Source organism: Cornus florida, unplaced genomic scaffold (assembly GCF_030987335.1).
Source record: "Cornus florida cultivar Cherokee Brave unplaced genomic scaffold, ASM3098733v1 CherokeeBrave_3.0.0_Hap2_Chr10, whole genome shotgun sequence".
In the NCBI taxonomy this organism is placed as follows: Eukaryota; Viridiplantae; Streptophyta; class Magnoliopsida; order Cornales; family Cornaceae; genus Cornus; species Cornus florida.
Genome location: NW_026775580.1, coordinates 54985833 through 55007389, shown reverse-complemented (window position 1 = coordinate 55007389; position 21557 = coordinate 54985833). Strand labels below are relative to the sequence as shown.

The window sequence follows — 21557 nt, the reverse complement described above, 5'->3', positions numbered from 1 at the left end:
TCCTATTAACCGAAGGTGTCACACAAAGGACAAGCGCTAGCTGATTTCCTCTTAGAGTATGAGGATAAGTGGTGGTTTGCCGCACACCGACCCATAGCTTATACACCAAAAAATAATGGTGTAGAGCTATGATGAATGTGGCCAAGTTTTACATTTAGAAATTACCACTACTACCTTTCACTAAAAATATAGCTAGGGCAAGTAAAAATCGTCCCAAGGGATTGGTGGGTCGCACTAGGTTGAGGAATTAAGATTAGGGTTAGTAGGTCGAGTGATCAAAAGATTGGTTGGTAGTTGAATTACACTAAGATGCAATTTAAACTAAAGTAGGCAATAAAATGTAAATGAGAGAAAATAAGAGAAAGATCTTGGGGTTTAGAGATCACCACTAAGCATGGCTTTTCTACACCTTTAATGAATGATTAATGAGGGGAAAGACATGTATTACAACAAAGTGTGTGTGTGTGTGTGTGTGTGTGTGGTTGTTTCAACAAGCATGGATGTCAAATTAAGCATATATTGTCTAAGCAACATGGTGGATAGCACAACATATCAAATTAAGCCATTAATCATTTCTTTAAGCTCACAATCCAAACACATCACAAGGTTAGAAATATATGTTACTTACTTTCATAAGTATGGAACATCAAACAACAAGCATGGATTGTCCTCCCATTTAACATCTAAACTACAACTACACTACAATTAAGCTAATGACATGAAATTAAACTAATTAAACTAAGGGAGAGGTACAATTCATCAAGAAATGAATATGAACCATCAAATAAACCACAAGAACATTCCATTAAGTACTATGTCTTGACAATCTCTGGATCTATAACATTAATACACATAGACATGCATCAATAATACAAAAAATAGAGACAAACACATGAACATCTATTCTAGCATACATAGACATATGGATAGAATGAAATGATCAATTGGAAGCATTAAACCATACAAATTATTGAATAAGCAAGATCTATATATATAAAAGTGTCAAAACATGTATCACAATACAAATCCCCTCAAAAATACATAAATCAAGATGTAGAAAGCATGATTAGGGCTAACTCTAGCCCCAAGAGGATGTCTAGCCACTCATGGATGGTGTCCTCCAACCCTCAAGGGCTAACTCCATGGTAGAGATTGCTCCTCTTCTTGGTCGGTGGAAGAACTCCAAGCTTATGTCTCTAGCCTCCTCCTCTCCTTTTCTTCCTTGCTAAGATATGAAAATTGTGCCTCTTAAGTATCAAAAGTCTCTCCTCCAAAAGTATATCTCAAAAAGTGGCTCATATTCCTTATATAGGTAGGTCAAATATCACCCCAAATGAGCTGGCCTCGTACACCAATATTCCTCCAATGATTGGATATGAGACAACTTTTAATGAGCTGGAATTTAAATTTTCTCGGGATTTGGGAAGTTCGATCGATCGAACTTATAGTGAGATCAATCGAACTTGGCTGAGATCTATCGAATTGACGCTGGATTGATCCTCTATGGCGGCGCCTTTTTGGATAAAAACAAATCTGAGATATTTTGAAGATATTTTTAGGAAAAGGACAAAAGTGGTTGGTAGGGTGGTATAGTTGGATAAGATCTAGCATGTGGATAAGGACAAGAAAGTTCGATCGATCAGAGAATCAAGTTGGATTGATCGAACTTTGAGATCTTTGAATAGGGACAAACATGGCTCAGATCCATCTTGAAGTGCTGAGATCGATGAAGGTTGGATCGATCGAACTTTTCTTGAGATCGATCGAAGTTACTGAAATTCCACCATTTGCTTCCTTTTGCTCTACTTTGCTCATTTCTTTGATTCATCCCAGAATTGTTTCATTTCTGCTCTTATTTGGCTGAGTTAGCTTATTTTAGGGATAAGTACCTGAAAATGGAAATAACACAAAATCAATGTAAAGCGGGAAAATAAGATAGATAAAGGTTCTAGAATACCTAAGCTTAAGGGGTTTAAATGCGCACTTTTTAGCGCTCATCAATAAGCCCGAAGAGCCACGCCCTTCTGAGCCATAATGGGAGCTTCGGGTGGATGGTTCCTCGAACCTGATCAGTGCCAAGGCCGGAGTCGTTATCATAACCCCCGAAGGCACCAGGTTGCAGCAATCAATTCGCCTAACTTTTCCTGCCACTAACAATGAGGCAGAATATGAGGCCTTACTCACAGGACTCTGCTAGCAAGCCAGCTTTAGGTAAGGTGTCTAAAAGTTTTTAGTGATTCTCAACTTGTTGTGAATCAGGTAACAGGCCAGTATTAGCCGAAGGAAGATAGAATGAAAGCTTACAGGGAGGCTGTGGAGAGTGCCTCGCAAGGGTTCGATCAAATCGAGTTCCATCAGGTACTTCGTGAGGAGAATTCTGAAGCAGATCAGTTGGCTGCAGCAGTGTCTTCTTCAAATGAAGATTTGGTCCGGATTGTACCAATTGACATCCTGGACGAACCAAGTATAAGCCCTCAACAGGAAATAATGGTGATCCCAGATATTCCACGCGAACCATGCTGGATAGATCCATTGGAAGCTTACCTTAAGGAGGGGACTCTCCCGAACCAGAAGGCCGAGGCGCGGAAACTCAGGCTCACCGTAGACAAATATGCTATCATCAATAATCAATTATATCGGAAGTCATTCTCAGGTCCTTACCTAAAGTGTTTAAGTCCCGCTAAGGCCCTCACGATTCTAAAATAGATTCATGATGGAGATTGTGGCAACCACTCTGGAGGTTGATCCTTGGCACATAAGGTCTTGACTCAAGGTTATTTCTGGCCTTACTTGGCTCAGAATGCTGAAGAGTATGCCAAAAGATGTGATAAGTACCAATGACATGGTCCAATGAAACATCAACCCACCGAAGATTTGCATGTAATGGCGAATCCATGGCCATTCGCTCAATGGTGGATTAATATGGTCGATCCTTTACTCAAAACTGTGGAGAAAAAGGAATACGTGTTGCTGGCCACAGATTACTTCACTAAGTGGGTTGAAACCGAAGCTTATTCAAGCGTGACCCATGAACAAGGGAAAAGTTTTCTATTGAACAACATAATTTATTGGTTTGGGGTGCCGAATGTTATCATGATGGACAATGGCCCGAACCTGGATAACCAAAGCACAAGAAAATTCTTCACCGAGCATGGGATTAGGCAGAAGTTGGCTGCAGTTAACCATCCTCAGGGAAATAGGCAGGCTGAAATAACTAACCGAACCATTTTCAGCTGCTTGAAGAAAAAGTTAGAAAAGCTCAAATCAAAATGGTACGAGAATCTACCTCAGATGCTTTGGGCATATCGAACCACCCCATAAAGGCCAACGGAAGAAAGCCCTTTTGCCATGGTCTATGGGTCTGAGGCTATCATCCTCACGGAATCAGCAGTTCCAACTCTTCAGACCCACTTGGTACTCGAAGGTAATAATGATTAACAGCTTGAACACAGCCTCGATCTCTTGGAAGAAAAGAGGGATGCCGCAACAATTCAGCTCATTTCATACCAGCAACAGTTGCGTAACAGTTACAACAAGCGAGTCAGGTTCAGACGTTTTGTGGAAGGAGATTGGGTGCTGAAACAGGAAATAGCCCATGTAAAAAAGTTACAACCCAATTGAATTGGACCTTACAAAGTCACAGAAGTAGTAGGGAAAGGAGCTTACCGATTGGCAGAAGCTGATGGGCGTCCAATTGCATATCCATAGAACGCAATACATTTGAAAAGGTACTATCATTAGATAATATGGTTTATTTACTTTACATTTACAGATAGCATACGTCTATTTTCTATCCAAGTATGGTTGTTTCTAGGCCATATAATAAAAGTACCTTGAGTTATACAATCTTTACTCCTTTTACTTCAATATGGGATATTACTTGTTGTTAATTTCCTTTTATCGTCATTGGGGGCAATACATGTACCCTACTATTGATATTACGACAAAAGAAACAAATATTACGACAAAAGAAAGATATTACCACAAAACAAACAAAACAAAGTTATGTCATTTTTTTGGCTTTTTGGTGGTACTTACAAGTCCTTTTTCGTGAAACGTACTTTAGAGTGCATGTGCATTACAACGAATGCCCATTGAACATTTAGGATGTACTTAAATTATTAACCCAAAGGTGCTTTACAGTTTTTCTTTTGTTTTTGGACACAAACAGCAAAGATGTGTAGCTCAGAGCACTTATCTACTGTGGTCCCACATCGAAAAAAAACTACTTCTATACGTACCTTTAAATAGGGAAATATTAAAGTATTAGAGTGCATTACAAAGAGGGCCAGTTGGTAACAGTAATAGCCCAGCCCAAGTTGTGTTCAAAGCCCTAGCACCAACGGGCATTCTTTGCAATAATTTTTGTTCTTTCTTTCTAAACAAACCACGTTTTTGGACCATAAGTCTTTGGCCCCTAGTAAAATATATTCCTTGCCCCATATCAGGTAGGAGTATAAGAGGTATATAATATATATAGAGTTAACACACCACATTTGGTTGCCACGAAGAGAGTCTCTGTGAAGGAAAGTCTCCCAAACAAATGAATGAGGGACTTCTCAGTTACAGTTACTCTCTTTCTTGGCCTCATGTCATTTATAAATCTTTAGCCAGCCTTGCATAGTGGATAAGGTTTCTAGATCAGGTTTATAGCCGAAGAACGCATCGCTTTGGACTTCAAGAGTCCGACACAAAACAGTTCCTCTCAGGCCTATAGCCGAGGAATGCATCACTTCGGACCTCAAGAATCCGGCACAATACAATTCCTTTCAGGCCTATAGCCGAGGAACGCATCGCTTCGGACCTCAAGAGTTCCGCACAATATAGTTCCTCTCAGGTCCATAGCCGAGGAACGTATTGCTTCAGACCTCAAGAGTTCGGTACAATACAGTTCCTCTCAGGCCCATAGCCGAGGAATGCATCACTTCGGACCTCAAGAGTCTGGCACAATACAGTTCATCTTAGGCCCATAGCAGAGGAACGCATCGCTTCGGACCTCAAGAGTCCGGCACAATACAGTTCCTCCCAGGCCCATAGCCGCGGAATGCAACGCTTCGGACCTCAAGAGTCCGGCGCAGTACAGATCCTTCCAAGCTCGAGACCGAGGAACATACCACTTCGAGCAACAGGAGTCCAGTGCAATACAATTTCTTTCAAGCTCCTAGCCAAAGAGTATACCACCTCAGATGATTTGAGTCCGAGGCTATGTCAATAAGGAGTAAGACCGATTGGGGGCAAAAGTTCTCTATGGCAACATGCCCATAGATCCTTTTTTAATGAACTAATGGTGTATAACTCATGGAAAGTTCTGTCCCATATCAAAATAATACAAGGAAGACAAGTATTGATATATCTATGCCACACAAATCAGTGGTAAGAAGGGTTCTCTTGATGGTTAGAATACTAGATGGAGAAACCATCCTCAGATATTAATTAAACAGTCAAAGGGATTCCCTTCTTATCACCTTTCCTGTTTTTGCTTCAGACCACAAAAGGTACGGAGTTTTCAGGCAATGAGCCTTCCTCCTTGAGGATAGGATCACATTATTATAGTACAGTCATGTAAAAACCAAAAACATTCACAAGCATGAAAGAGACTTCAGAATAAATGTAGTCATTGCACTTCAAGAGCAACAATATATATTTTATACATTCATTCTTTCAAAACAAGGAAAAAAAAAAAAAGGCTACACAACTCTACTTCCTTTTTGGATCAAAGAGAGCAGAGTTAAAGGCATCCACAACATTCGGACTTGTGGATAAAGAAGCTGGAAGGTCAGAAGAGGGAGGAGATGGCAAGCTTAAAGCTAGATGATCCTCTGGATGTGCCTTCACCATCTCAGCAAAGAGCACCTCAGCCTCTTGGGCCTTTGGACCCTCAGCATAAGGGAAGGACACTTCTATGTTAGTATCAAAGGTTTCTAGATCCTTTGCCTTGTCACCAGAGCCCTGGCTGAAGCCGAACCTAAAAGCCTTTGCACTGGATAAGCCCACAATGGTGGAGTAGCGTCCTTGCATTTGCCTCCCAACAGTAATGCAGGTACCAATGGCGTCATTCAAGCGCTGGACTTCAGCTTCCAGAGTCTCCACCTTCCCTCAAAAGTTGCCAGGCGATTCTTGTAGACATCCCTCGCATCAGAAGCAATCTTCGCACTCATAGCAAAATGCGAAGCCTTCTTCTCAGCATTGCCTAAGTCCCTTTCCAATTTTTTAATGGAAAAAGACTGAGCTTCAGCAGTGGCACACAGTGCCATAGTCTGGTACAAACTCTACATGATCAACAATGAAAATATCAGTAAATATGTGGTGAAAAGAAATCCGAAGAATTAAGCAAATAGAGGAAAAAGAGTAAACCTTCACCGCATCAACTGGGGCAGATGGTAGCAGCTGGTCCAACCCCAGATTCCCAATGATCTCTTCATCCTTGGGTAGCCACATCCCTCGAGCAACTGCCAAAGCAGCAGAGGGGTCAGAGACTATTGAATCCCCAAAATGAAGGATCGACTTGTCAGCCCTTGAGAAGACAGGTCTTTAAGGTTCTCTGGACTCGGCTTGAACGTAAGCCCCGGATTTCCTCCTCCAGATTAGTTTCCCAGCCTTCTTCCCCTTGCTTTTAGGGATGTTCTTGCCTTTGCTGCTGGAAGGAGGGTTTGACCTTGTCTTCTTGAGAGGGGGTTCATCCACTTTCTTCTCATGCTCAGTCAATCTGATAACAAACAAGGGTTGTTCTTCAGCAGCCTTCTTCTTCAGAGCTTCAGCCCTCTGTTTTTACTCCTCAGTTAAGGGGAAGCTGTCAAAAGATAGAAGTGCCAGATCCATAAGTTCTGCAGCTGTGGCACTGGAAGTAATTTCTTGAAGGTTGGATGAAGTGAGTAACTCCTCAACAGAGGGAGGCTCGCTCCAAACTTGTGCTTCGAGAAAAGCAAGACTCTTCTTAGCTGCGGAGAAGGGGAAGGTTGCTGAAAGAAGACCAAAAAATTCATAAGTATGACGAAATAATAAAACTTGACATGGGAAACAACCAGAGCACTTTTCATGGAATGATGGAAGATATTCTATACCTAGCCTCCCAAATTTGCGAGGAATGGGAAGGGTATTCGATTTATCCACAAACCAGTTCCCCTTCAAAATTATTATCCTCTCCTTCCACTTTTTCTCGGAGGAAGGGAGGTCCGTGCATATCCTCTGCTGAAGAGGGGAAGTGAAGTAAAAGCGGCTAGGCTCAGTCCCATGCCTGGCAATGGTATAGGTAATGAGTAAATCAGCAAGAGTCAAATCAAGACTCTCTAGCCTTCGGTGAATTAGAAGTGCCGAGACCACTCGAAAAAAGTTAGGGTTTACCTGGAGAGGGGAAAGTCCTAACTTATTGAAGACTAAATGATAGAAGGGGTGAAGAGGGAACCGAAGAGCGTTAAGGTGCCCAACTGATAGAAGCAATTCATTATCCCCTACGCCTTCGCCGGAACTGAAATCAGCCGCCTCTAGGTACTCGACAATGTCTATCCCATCAGGAATCTCATAATTCTCTATTACAGACTCAATAGAGAACTTGATACGCCAAACGGACAAAATCAACTCTCTCTCCTCTTTAGTAAACACACAATCTGACCCAAAAGTGGATACTTCAGCTTGTGAAGGGGAAGCATCCATTTGAACAACTGAATCATTTGTGAATTTAACAATGTTAGAAACCTTAGGGGGGGATCCTAATGAGATTGGGAGAAGAAGAAGGTGTGGAATCCGAATCTACAAGGTCTATACGGTCGTGAATGGATGAGGAGCTCATAGTGTGAAAGAAATTAGACAAATAAATGAGGAACTAACCTGAGATCACACTGAAGCAATAAGCACAGTGAACGTCATAGAGTCAGGAACAAACTATGAAGAGGCCTTTTAGTCAGAATGGTAATAGACACACTTTGAACCACTTTTTGTAGAATTGGCAACCGTGCAACTTCAATTCCCTTTTAATTAAGAGCCATAGTCTAATTAAAGAGAAAATTGGGGGCAAAATGTAGAGGGAAAAAATTCCCCCCTCCAATAAAAATCGTCCACGTCATCACACTATCAATTTTTAATTAGGCACAGCAAAAGCCCGATCGGTATCAAGCCCAAATTAGGAAAACCCAATTCGGAACAGGCCCAGGCAAAGTCTTGTTTCCATGTGGATTAATGATCCAGGCTACACAGCCCATTTACCAAGCCCAGATATGTACAATCTCATTCAGGCCCAGTAGAAGCATTAACAGCCCATGGAGCCAAGGTTGAACTTCAAGCCCATCTACCGAATCATTTGATCAGCCCACACGCAGCCCAATCTCAATTAAAGGTAGACAAGTCCTGCTAGGTAAAGGATTTAGCAAAGAAAGTAAGTTTTGTGCAAGGAAAGTTTTGCATGGAAAGAATTGTACAAATGAAAGGATTATAATTGTAAAGAATGTCATATATGGAATGGATTGGAGGACAAGCCAGGCGAGTCCTACCATAATTCCATCACCTTGTTTTTTATAAATAGAGGCCTAGACCTTCAATAAGAGGATCGAGCAGTATACACTTATTTCTGAGTAATATATTTACTTATTCTGAGTGAGTTATATTTTTCTTTTTATTTATTTTAATAGAGAGAAAATTTGCACATACAGTAGCTCCCTCATGTGTTATTTTGTTTTCAATAAGCCTTGAGGCAATGATGGTCTTTTATAAAATTCCTTTCAGTTGCATTAACTCTTGGTCAATTATCTTTATACTTGCAATATCCCCGTATTACAAGGGATGATAATGAGTGTCCTGTATTATAAGGACCCGGGCTGAATGAATCCCGTAATCAATATCCCCATACTATAAGGGATAGTAAATAAATATCCTGTACTAAAAGGACCCGGACTGAATAAATCTCGTAATTAATATCCCAGTACTATAAGGGATAGTAAATAAATATCCTGTACTAAAATGATCTGGGTTGAATGAATCCCGTAATCAATATCCCCGTACTATAATGGATAGTAAATAAATATCATGTACTAAAAGACCCGGACTGAATGAATCCCGTAATCAATATCCCCATACTATAAGGGATAGTAAATAAATATCCTGTACTAAAGGGAAGATTACCCACGGTAACATTACCCAAGGAAAGCATACCCAAGGGAAGATTACCCACGAGAACATTACTCAAGGAAAGATTACTCACGGTAACATTACCTAAGAGAAAAGTACCCAAGGGAAGATTACCAACGATAACATTACTCAAGGAAGAGTACCCAAGGGAACATTACCCAAGGAAAGATTACTCACGGTAACATTACCCAAGGGAAGAGTACCCACGGGAAGATTACCCACGGTAACATTACCTCAGGGAAGCGTGTCCGAGGAAAGATTACCCAAAGGAAGATTATCCAAGGGAAGAGTACTCAAGGAAACATTACCAAGAGAAGAGTTCCCAAGGGTAGCAAAAAAAAAACCCCACTATTCCTGAGGGAACAGTACCCGCGGCACTCTTCCCCGAGGGAACAATGCCAAGGGCCAAAAAAAAAAAAAAAAGTTACTGTTCCAGTGAATAGTAACCCGCGGGCACTCGAGGGAACAGTGCCAGGGGCAAAAAAAAAAAAAATTTTACATTCCCAAAGCCAGACAAGCAAGTTTGAGAATGGGGGGTAACTGATAGGGAAATATAAACCTACCCTACCTTGACCTAACGATAGAGGCAACTAAGCGATAACCAGCCGCAAGACCTCATATTTTCATTGGATAAGAATGATTAGATTTCATTATCAAGGATAATGAAATCTGATGTGGTTCAACAGGGTAAGGATAAACCTGGCACAATTGGAGGAAGTCAAAAAGGTAAAATCATATCCCCGACAAATCTGGCAACAAACGGATCTCCTCTGATCTCGCATAAGTGGATCTCCTCTTATCTCGCACAAGCGGATCTCCTTTGATCCCGCAAATGAACTGAGAAAGAGCGATTATAAGAATGAGATCCTACCGGTCAATAAAGGTACGACTAAAAATGATTATTAAATCCCTGTCTTTCTTTTAGACCTCCGGTGATTGACTTGATCGTCGGAGAGCTCTTGGCAAACACCACACCGGTGCCGTCAAACTTCATCGATCTTCTATTCTTTTCTTTGCAAAAAAACGATGCCGTATCGGACCGCATGGATTTCACCCTCAACAGATTCTGTTAACCATAGTTACTCAATTTCAATATGTTACGTGTCGGTAATTAGCTTTCATTTCAAGGATTGCATTCTCTCTCCTAATAGCTGTGATGTTTGGGAGAGTTCTTGTTCAGATTGTAACCAAACCATTTGAATGATAGTTTCTTTTGCGTTTTGTCCACCCTGTGAAATAGCTTCACTCAGATTGAATTAGAATAAATGACAGATACTTATTTATAGAAGTCCTGCACCTACTAGACTGATATGATGTTTTACAATGAAGGGTGAAGATCTACCCTTTAAAATTCTACATATCAACAATTGTACCCAATACACTACATTTTCAGAATATTCTTTAATCTACAAATTTTTACAAGTTCTCTAATGTTTTAAAACATTCCTATTATTTCTCAACACTCCACAATTCTCTACCCAAATCTTAAAAACTCGAACTTTTAACTCCCCTCATGCGATGCTAATTGCAGTGCTCGCATGGAGCTGACTCGATCACACATATTTGAAACACTCATGGAGCATTTATTATTTAAAGGTAAAATTGGAAACTACATTTATTTGAAGGGTAATTTTGGCATTGTAAAAAATTATTCTCAGGAAGTTAACGGTCAACTAACGATCACTTAACCTATTATTTTGTTCAAATCACATTGGAAATTATAGTTATTTTTTTTAATATGAATGTGAAAGTTGCAAACCTCAAGAAGATTTGAGAGTAATTGACCCATATATATGTGTGTGTATGACATAGACAAATATGTGCCTATGTAATTCACATATCATACCTGCATTATCTTATCTTTGAGGAATAATAAACACAATAATGTTTGATGATGGCGAGTACTTACAAAAGTAATAATAATAATAATAATAATTCTTGGCGAGTACTTACAATAATAATAATAATAATAATTGTCTCCAATTTGTTGAGGGTAAATCTTATTTTTATAATTGATTGTGTAATGAAAAATGATAGAAATCCTATTTGGTTGTTAGCTGTGCAAAGAGAGTCTATCTTATTTATTAGACACTATTTAGTATTTTTTGGAGTAGCATATTCTAAAATAATTTTTTGGAGTAGCATATTCTAAAATAATGAGATCCTCTCTTGTTGGAAGATTCTGTAATTTCAAAATTTTGAGGCACAACAAAGTTAATTAAAGGTGATTATATTTCATAAAGACTCGATAAAAAATGGTCAAAAATAGCAAATTCTTTTTTATTCATACCAAAACCTACATCCTTCACATATTAAAATATTAACATAACAATTTAAACAATTAATTATCACAAAATATGCACAAGGAGTATGCTGTATAAGGTCGGACAAGGACTACATGGTCCATGCCTCATTAGTGAAATCTTTTGACTTTATCGGCAAAGTGGCCTCGTTTGGCAATTAACGTCGTTATATTACCCACATTTCAGATTCTCTGACCCATTGGAGTTGAGTGAGAACTAAAAATGCTCTAAGCTTTGTAAGAATATTGGACAATAACAGACTGGTATAAATCAGGAAGGGTCACTTTCTATGCCAAATGGGGTCATTCACTTTTGCTATACGTAGTGATAGAACGTACCAAAATAAACTAAGAATTATCTTAAATTCATAAGGAAAAAAAAATATTCACAGGGAATCTGATAATATATTAATAATTCAAAGATTGATATGCAGTACATGTATTTATAAATAAAAAAATTCTAACAACATAAAGGAAACCCTAAACCCTAAAAAGGTAAGAAAACTTGCTCAAGGACACTACTCAAAAACAAAAACTTGCTCTAAAAATTATGTAAAAATAAGGAAAAAAACCTGATTACTAAAAACTGCTAAATACCAAAAAGGAAAGCAAATCAGATACACTTAGTCTTCAAACGAAAATTCTGAAATATTCAAAATTGGAAAAACGCAAGAACGATTGAATTCGGCCAAAAGGCACCCTACCTCGGCAGCAAAACTTTCGATATTTTCGAGTTAGGCTGACCTTTTAATGATCCAAACGGGTTCCAAAATCTTCAACTATCTGTTTTGCATCCTCATCTCCCTCTATAAATTAACTTCACCCATTGAGCCCCCTCTCTGTCCCTTTTATCACCACCACTACTACTACTACTACTGCCTATTTGTACCCAAACAAGAACAATTCGGTGAGAATATGTCTAAACTTGGCACCCTCTTCATGATGGCGCTTCTGCTCTTCTTCACGCTAACATGCACCGCTCGTTCGAGGCCTCTTGTGACAACCAAGACCGGGGTAGGTCCAATTTATTCATTTCATTAAAAAAATGGCAATAAAATTCATTCTCAATTTTCTGATAGATTGTTTCTAATCACTATTGTGGGTATTGATTTTCTTCTATATATATAAACAGGATGTTGAGACAGAAAACATTGAGATTAATGAAGCAAGTTGTGAAGGATTGGACGAAGAAGAGTGCGTGATGATGAGGACACTTGCAGCCCATGTTGATTATATCCATTCCCGGAAGAACCCCAGGCCATGAATCTTTCTAATCTACACTGTTTCCATGGTTTAAGAAAAACCATAGTTACTACCATATTGCATAATTTGGCTAAATTGTTAGAATAATATATATATATATATACACACACACACACACTTGTTGATATGTGTTTTGTTGTTCTTTATGTGCTACCACAATACCGATTGGATTTTATAGCTCATTCAAACTAAAACCAAACAGTTACTCCCAATTTTAGACAGGCCCGAACAACAACAATATCAACCAAGTCTTTTTTTTCCCCTCAAATACTTGGGGAGTTGGGGTCGGGTACCTAAATCCTATATTTCCGTTCTGCTCAATTTAAACATCATACCTTGACACCCTTGCCTATTTCGGGAGCTGATGCAACGCCAAGAATGCCCTAGTGTTTATTAATAATAGAATTCGTGTTCATATCGGTCATGAACCCTCTTCCTTTATCCGGGCTTGGGACCGACAAAGAAACACAGGCAGTGAAATTGCGACCTCCCTATCCATATGTTTTTACCTGTTAAAGAAAATAGGAATCAACCTAAAAAAAGAGGGGGGAAAAAACAAAGGAATGTCAGTAGACCAATTATCTGACAATTGGCTCACGAAAGTAATCCATTCTGAAATGCTTTATAAGGATTTGATCATCAATCAACATCAAGTATTTCATTACAGATCTGGGTAAGTTACTAAGTTACCATTTCAGATTTTGCTTGACATATACATACACGCAAGCTACAGACAATCAGACCCCTCTTTTTCCAAGCAATAGGTAATGCTTCACATACTCATGATTTGGTGAGAATATTATTGCAAATTCCATGAAACCGAGCAGAAATGTTCGCTCGTGATTTGGTGAGAATATTATCGCAAAATTCTATGAAACAGAGCAGAAATGTTCAACAATGGTGAACAAGGTCCTCCATTATAAGAAAGTGTATTCATCAATGAGGGTGTGCCCGAAGCTCATTGCAAAATCAAATCTTTAGTTTAGTGGAATGAAAAACTAAAGATGCTTCTATCTTGATAGGTGAGACCCTCCACTGAAAGTTTAACATGTAAAAAAAAAAATGGGGAAGAAGTTGAGACGTGTCACCATTAACACTGCGGCATAAATATTTACCATTCGCGCCAACCATGTCACCATCTTGAACCCCCAGGAATTTCTTTTCCTCTTGATCTTTATCTCCATGTTGCACGAAAACAGAAAATCGATTAAGGCTTCGATAAATTGTCATCACATACAGGTAGCTACTGAACAAAGAGTCATAGTCATGACTTAATAAAACCTAATATGTACAATGACAACTGATATTTTATTCAATATGCATGAATAAGAACTATTTATATCGATAATGCAAGTTCCCGTAATAAAGATGTTCTCAATTAACTCATTCAAAATGCATGAACAAGAAGATTCATTCTCTAATGAAGAACAAGCAGTGAAAAGATTCTACCAGCACCTTAAGATAATTTCAAAGTTCGCATCACTGCTATCCTTTCTAGATGTATACGGTCAAACTGGTCCTGAGATGCAACAAACAAATCTTATAAATGAGCTGAGCAATGCAAATTGACCAATAATTTATTTTTAGTTAATGGAATCACCAGATCTAAGAAAGAAAAAAAAAAAAATTGACCAATAATTGTATTCCAATGTTATCAGTATCAACAGAGACAGGGACTAGACCTCAGTGGCACGTACATGCATAAGAAAGATGGGTAATCTTATAGTGAAATGTTGACAGGATAAAGAATATATATTCACATGAACTGATTTTGTTCAACCCATTCAAGACATTTTTACACCTAACCGCAAAATGAAAATCACTTTCATTCTCAAATATTATGATAGATATAGGAGAATTATCATGCATCAAAAGAAATCCATTCCTATCTTCTCTGTAAGTCACACAATGACTGTAAGCAATGCCACTGACTCTGTTCATTCCAACAATAATGCAGATCAAAGCTCTTTACTTTCAGAGAAAAAAAAAAAAAAAAAAAAAAAATTATGTTTTCTTCAAAAGCAGCAGGTGCAGCACCCAATCACATAAAACCAAAAGTCCATTTTAGTTGTGTTAATGGTTTTAAAAGTGATCATTTTCACGCATGCACACACACACATATATATATAATCGGTGACAAACAAAACAATATCGACAGAATTACAACAGGTACTAAAGTCTTAAAAGAAGAGACAGTTCCAGTATGATGATTTCTGTAATCCTTATTATTGCAGCTGCTACTGAGTTTTTTTGTTGGTCTGAAAATTTGTTATGCAGTTAATTTTTACCAACATTAAGACGTCGATTAGTTCTAATCAAAACATTATAAATTTATCTTGATCATATGATATTTGAAAATAGTAGACAAGTTGCCTTTCATCCTCTACTGTATTTCTGTTATTATGGGTAGTAAGAGTCAGATTTCCCATCACTTCCAACTGCTTAGGTTAATACCATTACTCCAACCTGGCTTCCAAATTCTTACTTTCTCGGTGAAATGTTTAGAAAGAGGCTAAAAGTATAACATATTATGATCAATATTGATATTCTAGATAAGCAACCTATAATTATTTCTCCCATCAAATATCTTAAGTTCTGAATAACCAGAACAAACACTAAACCCATTATCCATTCATGTCAGGCAGTGCTCATAATCCCTAATCCAAATCTACCTTTAGAAGCCATGCATCAATTTTACCACTATGTAACAAAGGCTTTAGCAACCCCTCCTCCCTCCCCACTTGAAAAAGAAAAAGAAAGAAAAGAAACAAAGAAATAATCATGATGATTATAGAAGACACCTTTGAGTGATAACATTTCTTTGGAGCATAGTTTTTCACTAGCATCACCAAAAATCCAGGCAATTCAACAAACAATAGAAATTGTTGCTGCTTTTACAACAGGATAATTTGGCCTCGTTTCCCCTTATCTATTTTGAAGGTTCAATAATTTCCTGTCCCGACGAACTACAACATTTAACAGTAAGAGGGTTCATAGGTTGTTAATCTGCTTGTGCCTTCAATAAAATTATAGGTCCAACGGTACTTCCATTGGGCCAACTTGCCAAGGACAGACAAGTATCAGGCAGATCAGGTACAACCATTGCATACCCTACCCTTTGATAGGAGCTAAAATACCACAACCATCATGCCTAACGAAAAAATGAGTTATAAACTCAAGTCCAATTATGAAATCTAATTCATGGCCTAAGCAAGTTCATTCAATATTATGTAATACACATGTAGAGAAATATTGGTTCCAAAATAAAAACATTGTCATGCACTTATAAAACCAAATGAATTAGTGGTGTCAAAATTTTCTAATCAAATCTGAAATATAAAGAATTGTAAAAGAAAAGAAAAATAGAAGTAGCATACCTTGTCAATTTAAATTTGTTGGACTGCTGACAGTATAGGCCACTTTGATCCTCCAAGCTTTCTGGTGTAGAATTTTTATTTATTCAAGTTCTTGAAAAAAATGTTCCCCTGAGGTATGTTTTAGCTTTAAAATAATTACAAGGAAATTTCAGTCCATTTATCATGTGTGAAAATGGGCTAAAGGAGTTCCCTTTTTTTTTTTTCTGAAAAAAGTAACCTCACCCTTTTTAAGAAAAGAACTATCTTATGGACATCCACATGAAACAGTAGAAGCAACAACCTCACGAAAAAGTGAGAGAAAAAGTAAGCTAGTCGCATAATGCAAAATGTGCATGTTAAAAGCTTAAAGCTTTGTGCCCTTCACTAAAATAAGAGCATCAGACAAATTCAAGGCTAATAGATATATTAACCAGATCAGTTAATGAACTAAACAGCTGAAAAATCACAAATGATTGAGTTCCAAGTGCCCCCCAAAAATATTTTAGTTGGCCCAAAAAGGTGCTCCCACTAGATAGCTGAATCAAATATCAATTCCAACAACTCAAATTCTATTTTGCTTTAATATAGTTAGACTGTTACAACAATGAGAAACAACATATCACATTCTTGAGTTACAATGTACGTAGAACATCAACAACAAATTATGCTGCTTGTATTCTTTATTATACAATTTAAAACAAAGAACCCAATCCTCCCCTTAACCCCCAACCCCCAAATTCAAAAAGAAGTCACTGTCTTCCCAATGAGAAAAGAGGGAATCATTTCTGTTTCAACAGTAAGACCACTCACCTAGACGATTTCTGAGTAATCAAGATGCCTGTTCTAGTAGGCCAGTCATCATTTTTCAATTCTCCCCCAAACTGAATATTTTCACTTTTTCTTCAATGAGACCAAAAAATTGGCAATTACCATGACCTCTTTTAAGTCCATACTTGGATGTTCAAATGACTTCTTGAAATGTTTGCAATGATGTTGAAGTCCTCCAAGCATATTGTTCATAAATTTCACGGCAATAAAGGATGTTCTTGTGAAACTCCACAATCCGGCATGAGAGCTAAATATTTCCAAAACCTAAAATCAGCATTCAAGATAGAGCTAATGGTCCCATTTTGCATTTCAATTAAGATTGATGATGATATAAACATAAATCCATCCCAAAAGAAGTAAATTTGATAAGAAACCTATACACCACCGTTACATTCACGACTTCACAAGGGCAGAGGAATTAAGCAGGCAACAAGACCCTAGTACCACCCAGAACATGTAAATACAAGGCAAGGCATATGGTAACAATAACAGAAGACTTGGCACCAACATATCTGACAACCTCTAGTCCCCTGTCTACAATCTCTTCATGAACTACATTAAGACTTCTCTTGAAACCATCTAAAAATCTCCACAAGAAGAATTCCACAAGAGATCTTACTGTTTCAAATGTCACCCTCCCAGTCACATCAAGCACAAACTTTCTATTGCTTGGGACTGCCAATGTCGACGAAACAGTATTCACCCAACTACAATCCTGAATCCCATTAGATGTGTTCCTCTTTATTAATTTTGCGGAAGATGCTCTTTGCTCAGTAAATCCATTCCCTATGTTAGTTACTGATTCCTTCCGATCAACAGTCGAACAAGAACTTGAAATTGAATCAGCATCCAATTTTGAGGCCGTCAACACTTGGTGGGATGTTTTCACAAGTGTTTCCACTGCTCCATTACAAACAGAAACCAGAATGTCCATCACTTTGACCTGGTGCTTAGGGTTGGTCAGACCAGAAAACATATCATCATAAAAGTTGATATCCATGGTTTTGTCAAGATAAACAGCAACTGCTGTGCTCACAAATGTTCGAATGCAATCAGCTATGAGTGCTTTAGAATCGTCCCTGCACACCAAATTCACCCATTTGGGCAAAGTTGAAGAATTTGACCTAATATGGGATGCACCAACTTGGTTGTCACCATTCAGCCCGTCAAGTGATTGGCCATTTGAGTAAAAACCCAAAACCAAGTTCCTAGCAAAGCTACCAACAACCACCGAAACAAAACCAGTACCAGCCGTAGACATAAGCCTATCCATAATCCTATCAGAAAAACTAGAATTCACCCCTTCTTCAACTTCGTTGGTTGTGCGAAATCTGTAACCCCGCAAAATCCCTACGGTGAGAGCCTCGGTAACCCTAATCACCGAATCCGAGAACTCATCCGACCTAGCAATTTTCGATAATTGCTTCAAACTATTAGGAATTTGGTCAGAATCAGACTGCAGAAACTCCTTCAAGTCCCTGGAGACAACACCAATCGTCTCTGCGGAATCAGAAACAGTTTCAGCTATCGAAATTAGGGCTCCCACGAGCTTCACAAACCTCTTCCTCCTCCTGACCACAGAGGGCAAGTGATACACCTTATACGCACCATAACTTGAGAAACCAAACGCAGCAAGTAAAATTAGCCATTTCTTCTTTCTAGGAGAGAAATCCAAACCCTTCTTCAACGATTGTAGATCCATGTGGAGGGATAGAGAAATAGAAACACAGAACAAACCCTAGAGCTCAAAATATTCGAAAAAACCCAATCTTTAATTAAGGGTTTCAATCAATGATTGAAAATAGATTGTAGAAACAGAGACAGTACAGGGGTTGTGAAGATCGAGGGACCTAGGGTTTCGTTTCTTGTCACAGACAGGATTGAGAAAATTTATGGCAAATGGCACGAACGGATAAGTTGCTCAAGCTACGATAAAATGGGGTGTCTGTGTATATGTATAAATTTATGTATATCTATATATAGAGAAAGAAATAGAGAAATTGAATGCGCTTAAAGGACGAACCTGTGTGAATGAGTTGACGATGAATCCCCCGTTTTTCACACACACAGAGTCGTCTTCTCGAGTTTTAAAAGTGTTTGTTCGCCCAGAAAAAATAAAAAGAAATGCAGAAAGTTTGGAACTACAATCCAATCACAGAGAAGGGCACACGATTTTTAGACTACGTTACAGGGCAATTCGTGTCAGCTCGCACGTGTCAGGTGTAACACTAAGCTGATTTATGATATCAATTTGAACACCACAAGAGTTGAGTTTTTTTGACCATTTGAGTTTTAATAATACCAATCAAAATCTTGTTTATTATCTGTGCGTTTAAATTTTAAATAAAATAAAATTAATAGTCCACATATTGGGTGAGGAACGGATATTATAACTATATAGATAGAATGACGTTGTTCTTTTATTTTTATGCAACAATTATATATCTCTCTCCTTTTTAATATATTTACTTAGTCATATTACTTTTAATTTTTAAGCAAGATTAAAATATATATTAAGCAAAGACAAATCTACTAAACTTCTTTATTTGGTTTTTTTGCGAGGTCACAAAAAGTGTTTTAATGAATAAATATAGAATGTTTGAATGAAAATACCTTAATTAAAAAAATTTATTCCAAAAAAAATAATAATAATACCTCAATCAAGGTATTACTACAGTCGCCAAAATGTGGACCTAAATATTGGGTTGCCAAATTCGGCAACTCGGACATGAATTGCAAGCTTGCTAACATTTAAAAAATGAAAAATAATAAAAATAAATAAAAATTCATAGGCCCAAAGCACTGTTGCAAATTGCAACGAAACTAAGGACCTGTTTGACTCATAAAATTGCCAGAAATTAGTTTTTTCGCCCTTTTTCTTCCTTGAACAATATTGAAATAAGAGCCATTAAGTAATTATTTGGTTAACACAAATAGCGCATAAAACGGCTTTTTATCCTAAAAAAAAAAAAAAAAAGAAGTTTAGTTTCACTTTTTTTTTTTTTTTCCTTTTTTGCACCACATTGAACATAGAACCTCTAGGCACTATTTGGCTGACACAAACACGGCCTTTACTGCTCTATTGCCTAAAAAAAATTATTTTTTCCTTTAAAAATGATTTTTTTTAAAAAAGATTTTTTTAAAAAAAGTCCTTTGTTTCCACTTTTATAATAAATAAATTAACCCAATGGATATTGTATTATTTAATTTTTAAAATAATTAATTTACTAAATTAAAAATTTATAAGTTAAAAAACATTACTAAAAAAATATTTAAAATATTATTATTTTTTAGAACCAAAACGTACTATTGAAGCACACAGTGACAACTAATATTTAGAGAATGCGTAGGCGTGACTCTTGAAAAACGTATTTCTTGAAAAATGCTAACGTGTCAAATATGGATGAACAAATTTTAAAGATGTCAATGGAGTTTCCCTTAAGAGATTTAACTTATTATTTATTTGATATAAATAAGGACAATTAAAGTAGTAATCTATAATGTTTTCTTGTATTTTTATATATTCAAACCAATAAATAGAATCTTATATTTCTTTCCTACTAAATTTTCAATCTAACATAATACATGTTTAAAAGCTTGCTTTATTTTATTTTACATCATTTTCAATTTTTTTATTTTTTTAAAAAGAAAAAAAAATAAATAAATAAAAAATAGCTCCGATTTAAACTATAAGAAAATAATTTTGCTCTTCCAAATGCATTTATTCACGATCCATTGAATTTGAACTCAATCACAAATCTGAATATCTGTAATAGGATTAAAACTTTGGATCTGGCGGAATGCAGGTTGAGTACTGTGGGAATCCAACCTGATGTCATGGTTCAAGCCCAAAGATATAAGGATAAGAAATACACTAGCTTCTCCAAATCTATCTTGAGCATTTGCTTCGGGCTCTGGGAAGCCCTTTTCTCCGAGCCAAATGGCCCAAATCCCCAGTGGTCTGGCATTAATTGGGTGGACCCACATGGGCCAGAATACCACAAACCTGAGACCAATTGGGTTTTTTTTTTTTTTTTGTTTTTTCCTTTGCCAAAACAATGTCGTTTTGGGCAAAGCGTTTTTTTTTATAAAAAAAAAAAAGTTCAGGCTGCAATGGTCAGGAACAGTACCATAAGGCACTGTTTGGTGGCATAATTTTCTTTGGAAAAAAAAAAAAAACCCAAAAAAGAGATTATTTTGAGCTCATTTTTTTAAAAATAAATAAAGTAAAATAAAATTCATTAAATAAATTTTACCTAAAGGGGTGTTTCATAGTCAAACAGGCGGTGAATTTGAGTTAAAAAGTTATTAGCGTTAAGCATAACATCAATCTTACCTTTTAATCCATATAATGGATGATGTATTGTTTAAAGTTATTTTAATTCATATAATGTATAATGTATTGTTTAAAGTTATAATATTAGTCCTATTTTTTTTTTAATCCGATAAGAAGGTCTCATAATTTTTCATTTATTTATATATTATAACTTTCTTAAAATAATTATGTTAATTATTAAATATCAACAAATAGAGGGATTTGACAGTGACCTAAAAGATTTATATTGTTTATCACTCTTTTTATTTTATTTTTTGAGGGCTCCAAAATTTTTTCCTTATATATTATAAGTTACCTAAAATTTTTATTTTCTTTTATTATTAAACCTGAGAAATTTAATAGTAGGCCCAAAATA

At 37.0% G+C, this 21557-nt stretch overlaps 1 protein-coding gene and 1 long non-coding RNA gene across 2 annotated transcripts; both read right to left on the bottom strand.

The window, feature by feature from the left end:
* Positions 1-13733: 13733 nt before the first annotated feature.
* LOC132277411 (uncharacterized) lies at positions 13734-19103 on the bottom strand. Its single transcript, XR_009471017.1, has 3 exons — positions 18890-19103; positions 16060-16167; positions 13734-14201 (listed from the first exon to the last, which is right to left on the bottom strand). It is a non-coding gene; the product is annotated as an uncharacterized LOC132277411 (long non-coding RNA).
* On the bottom strand, positions 16591-18894 carry LOC132277410 (protein PHLOEM PROTEIN 2-LIKE A10-like). Its single transcript, XM_059779272.1, has one exon. The coding sequence runs from the start codon at positions 18566-18568 to the stop codon at positions 17285-17287; it is 1284 nt and encodes a 427-aa protein (XP_059635255.1). The 5' UTR covers positions 18569-18894; the 3' UTR covers positions 16591-17284.
* Positions 19104-21557: the final 2454 nt, after the last annotated feature.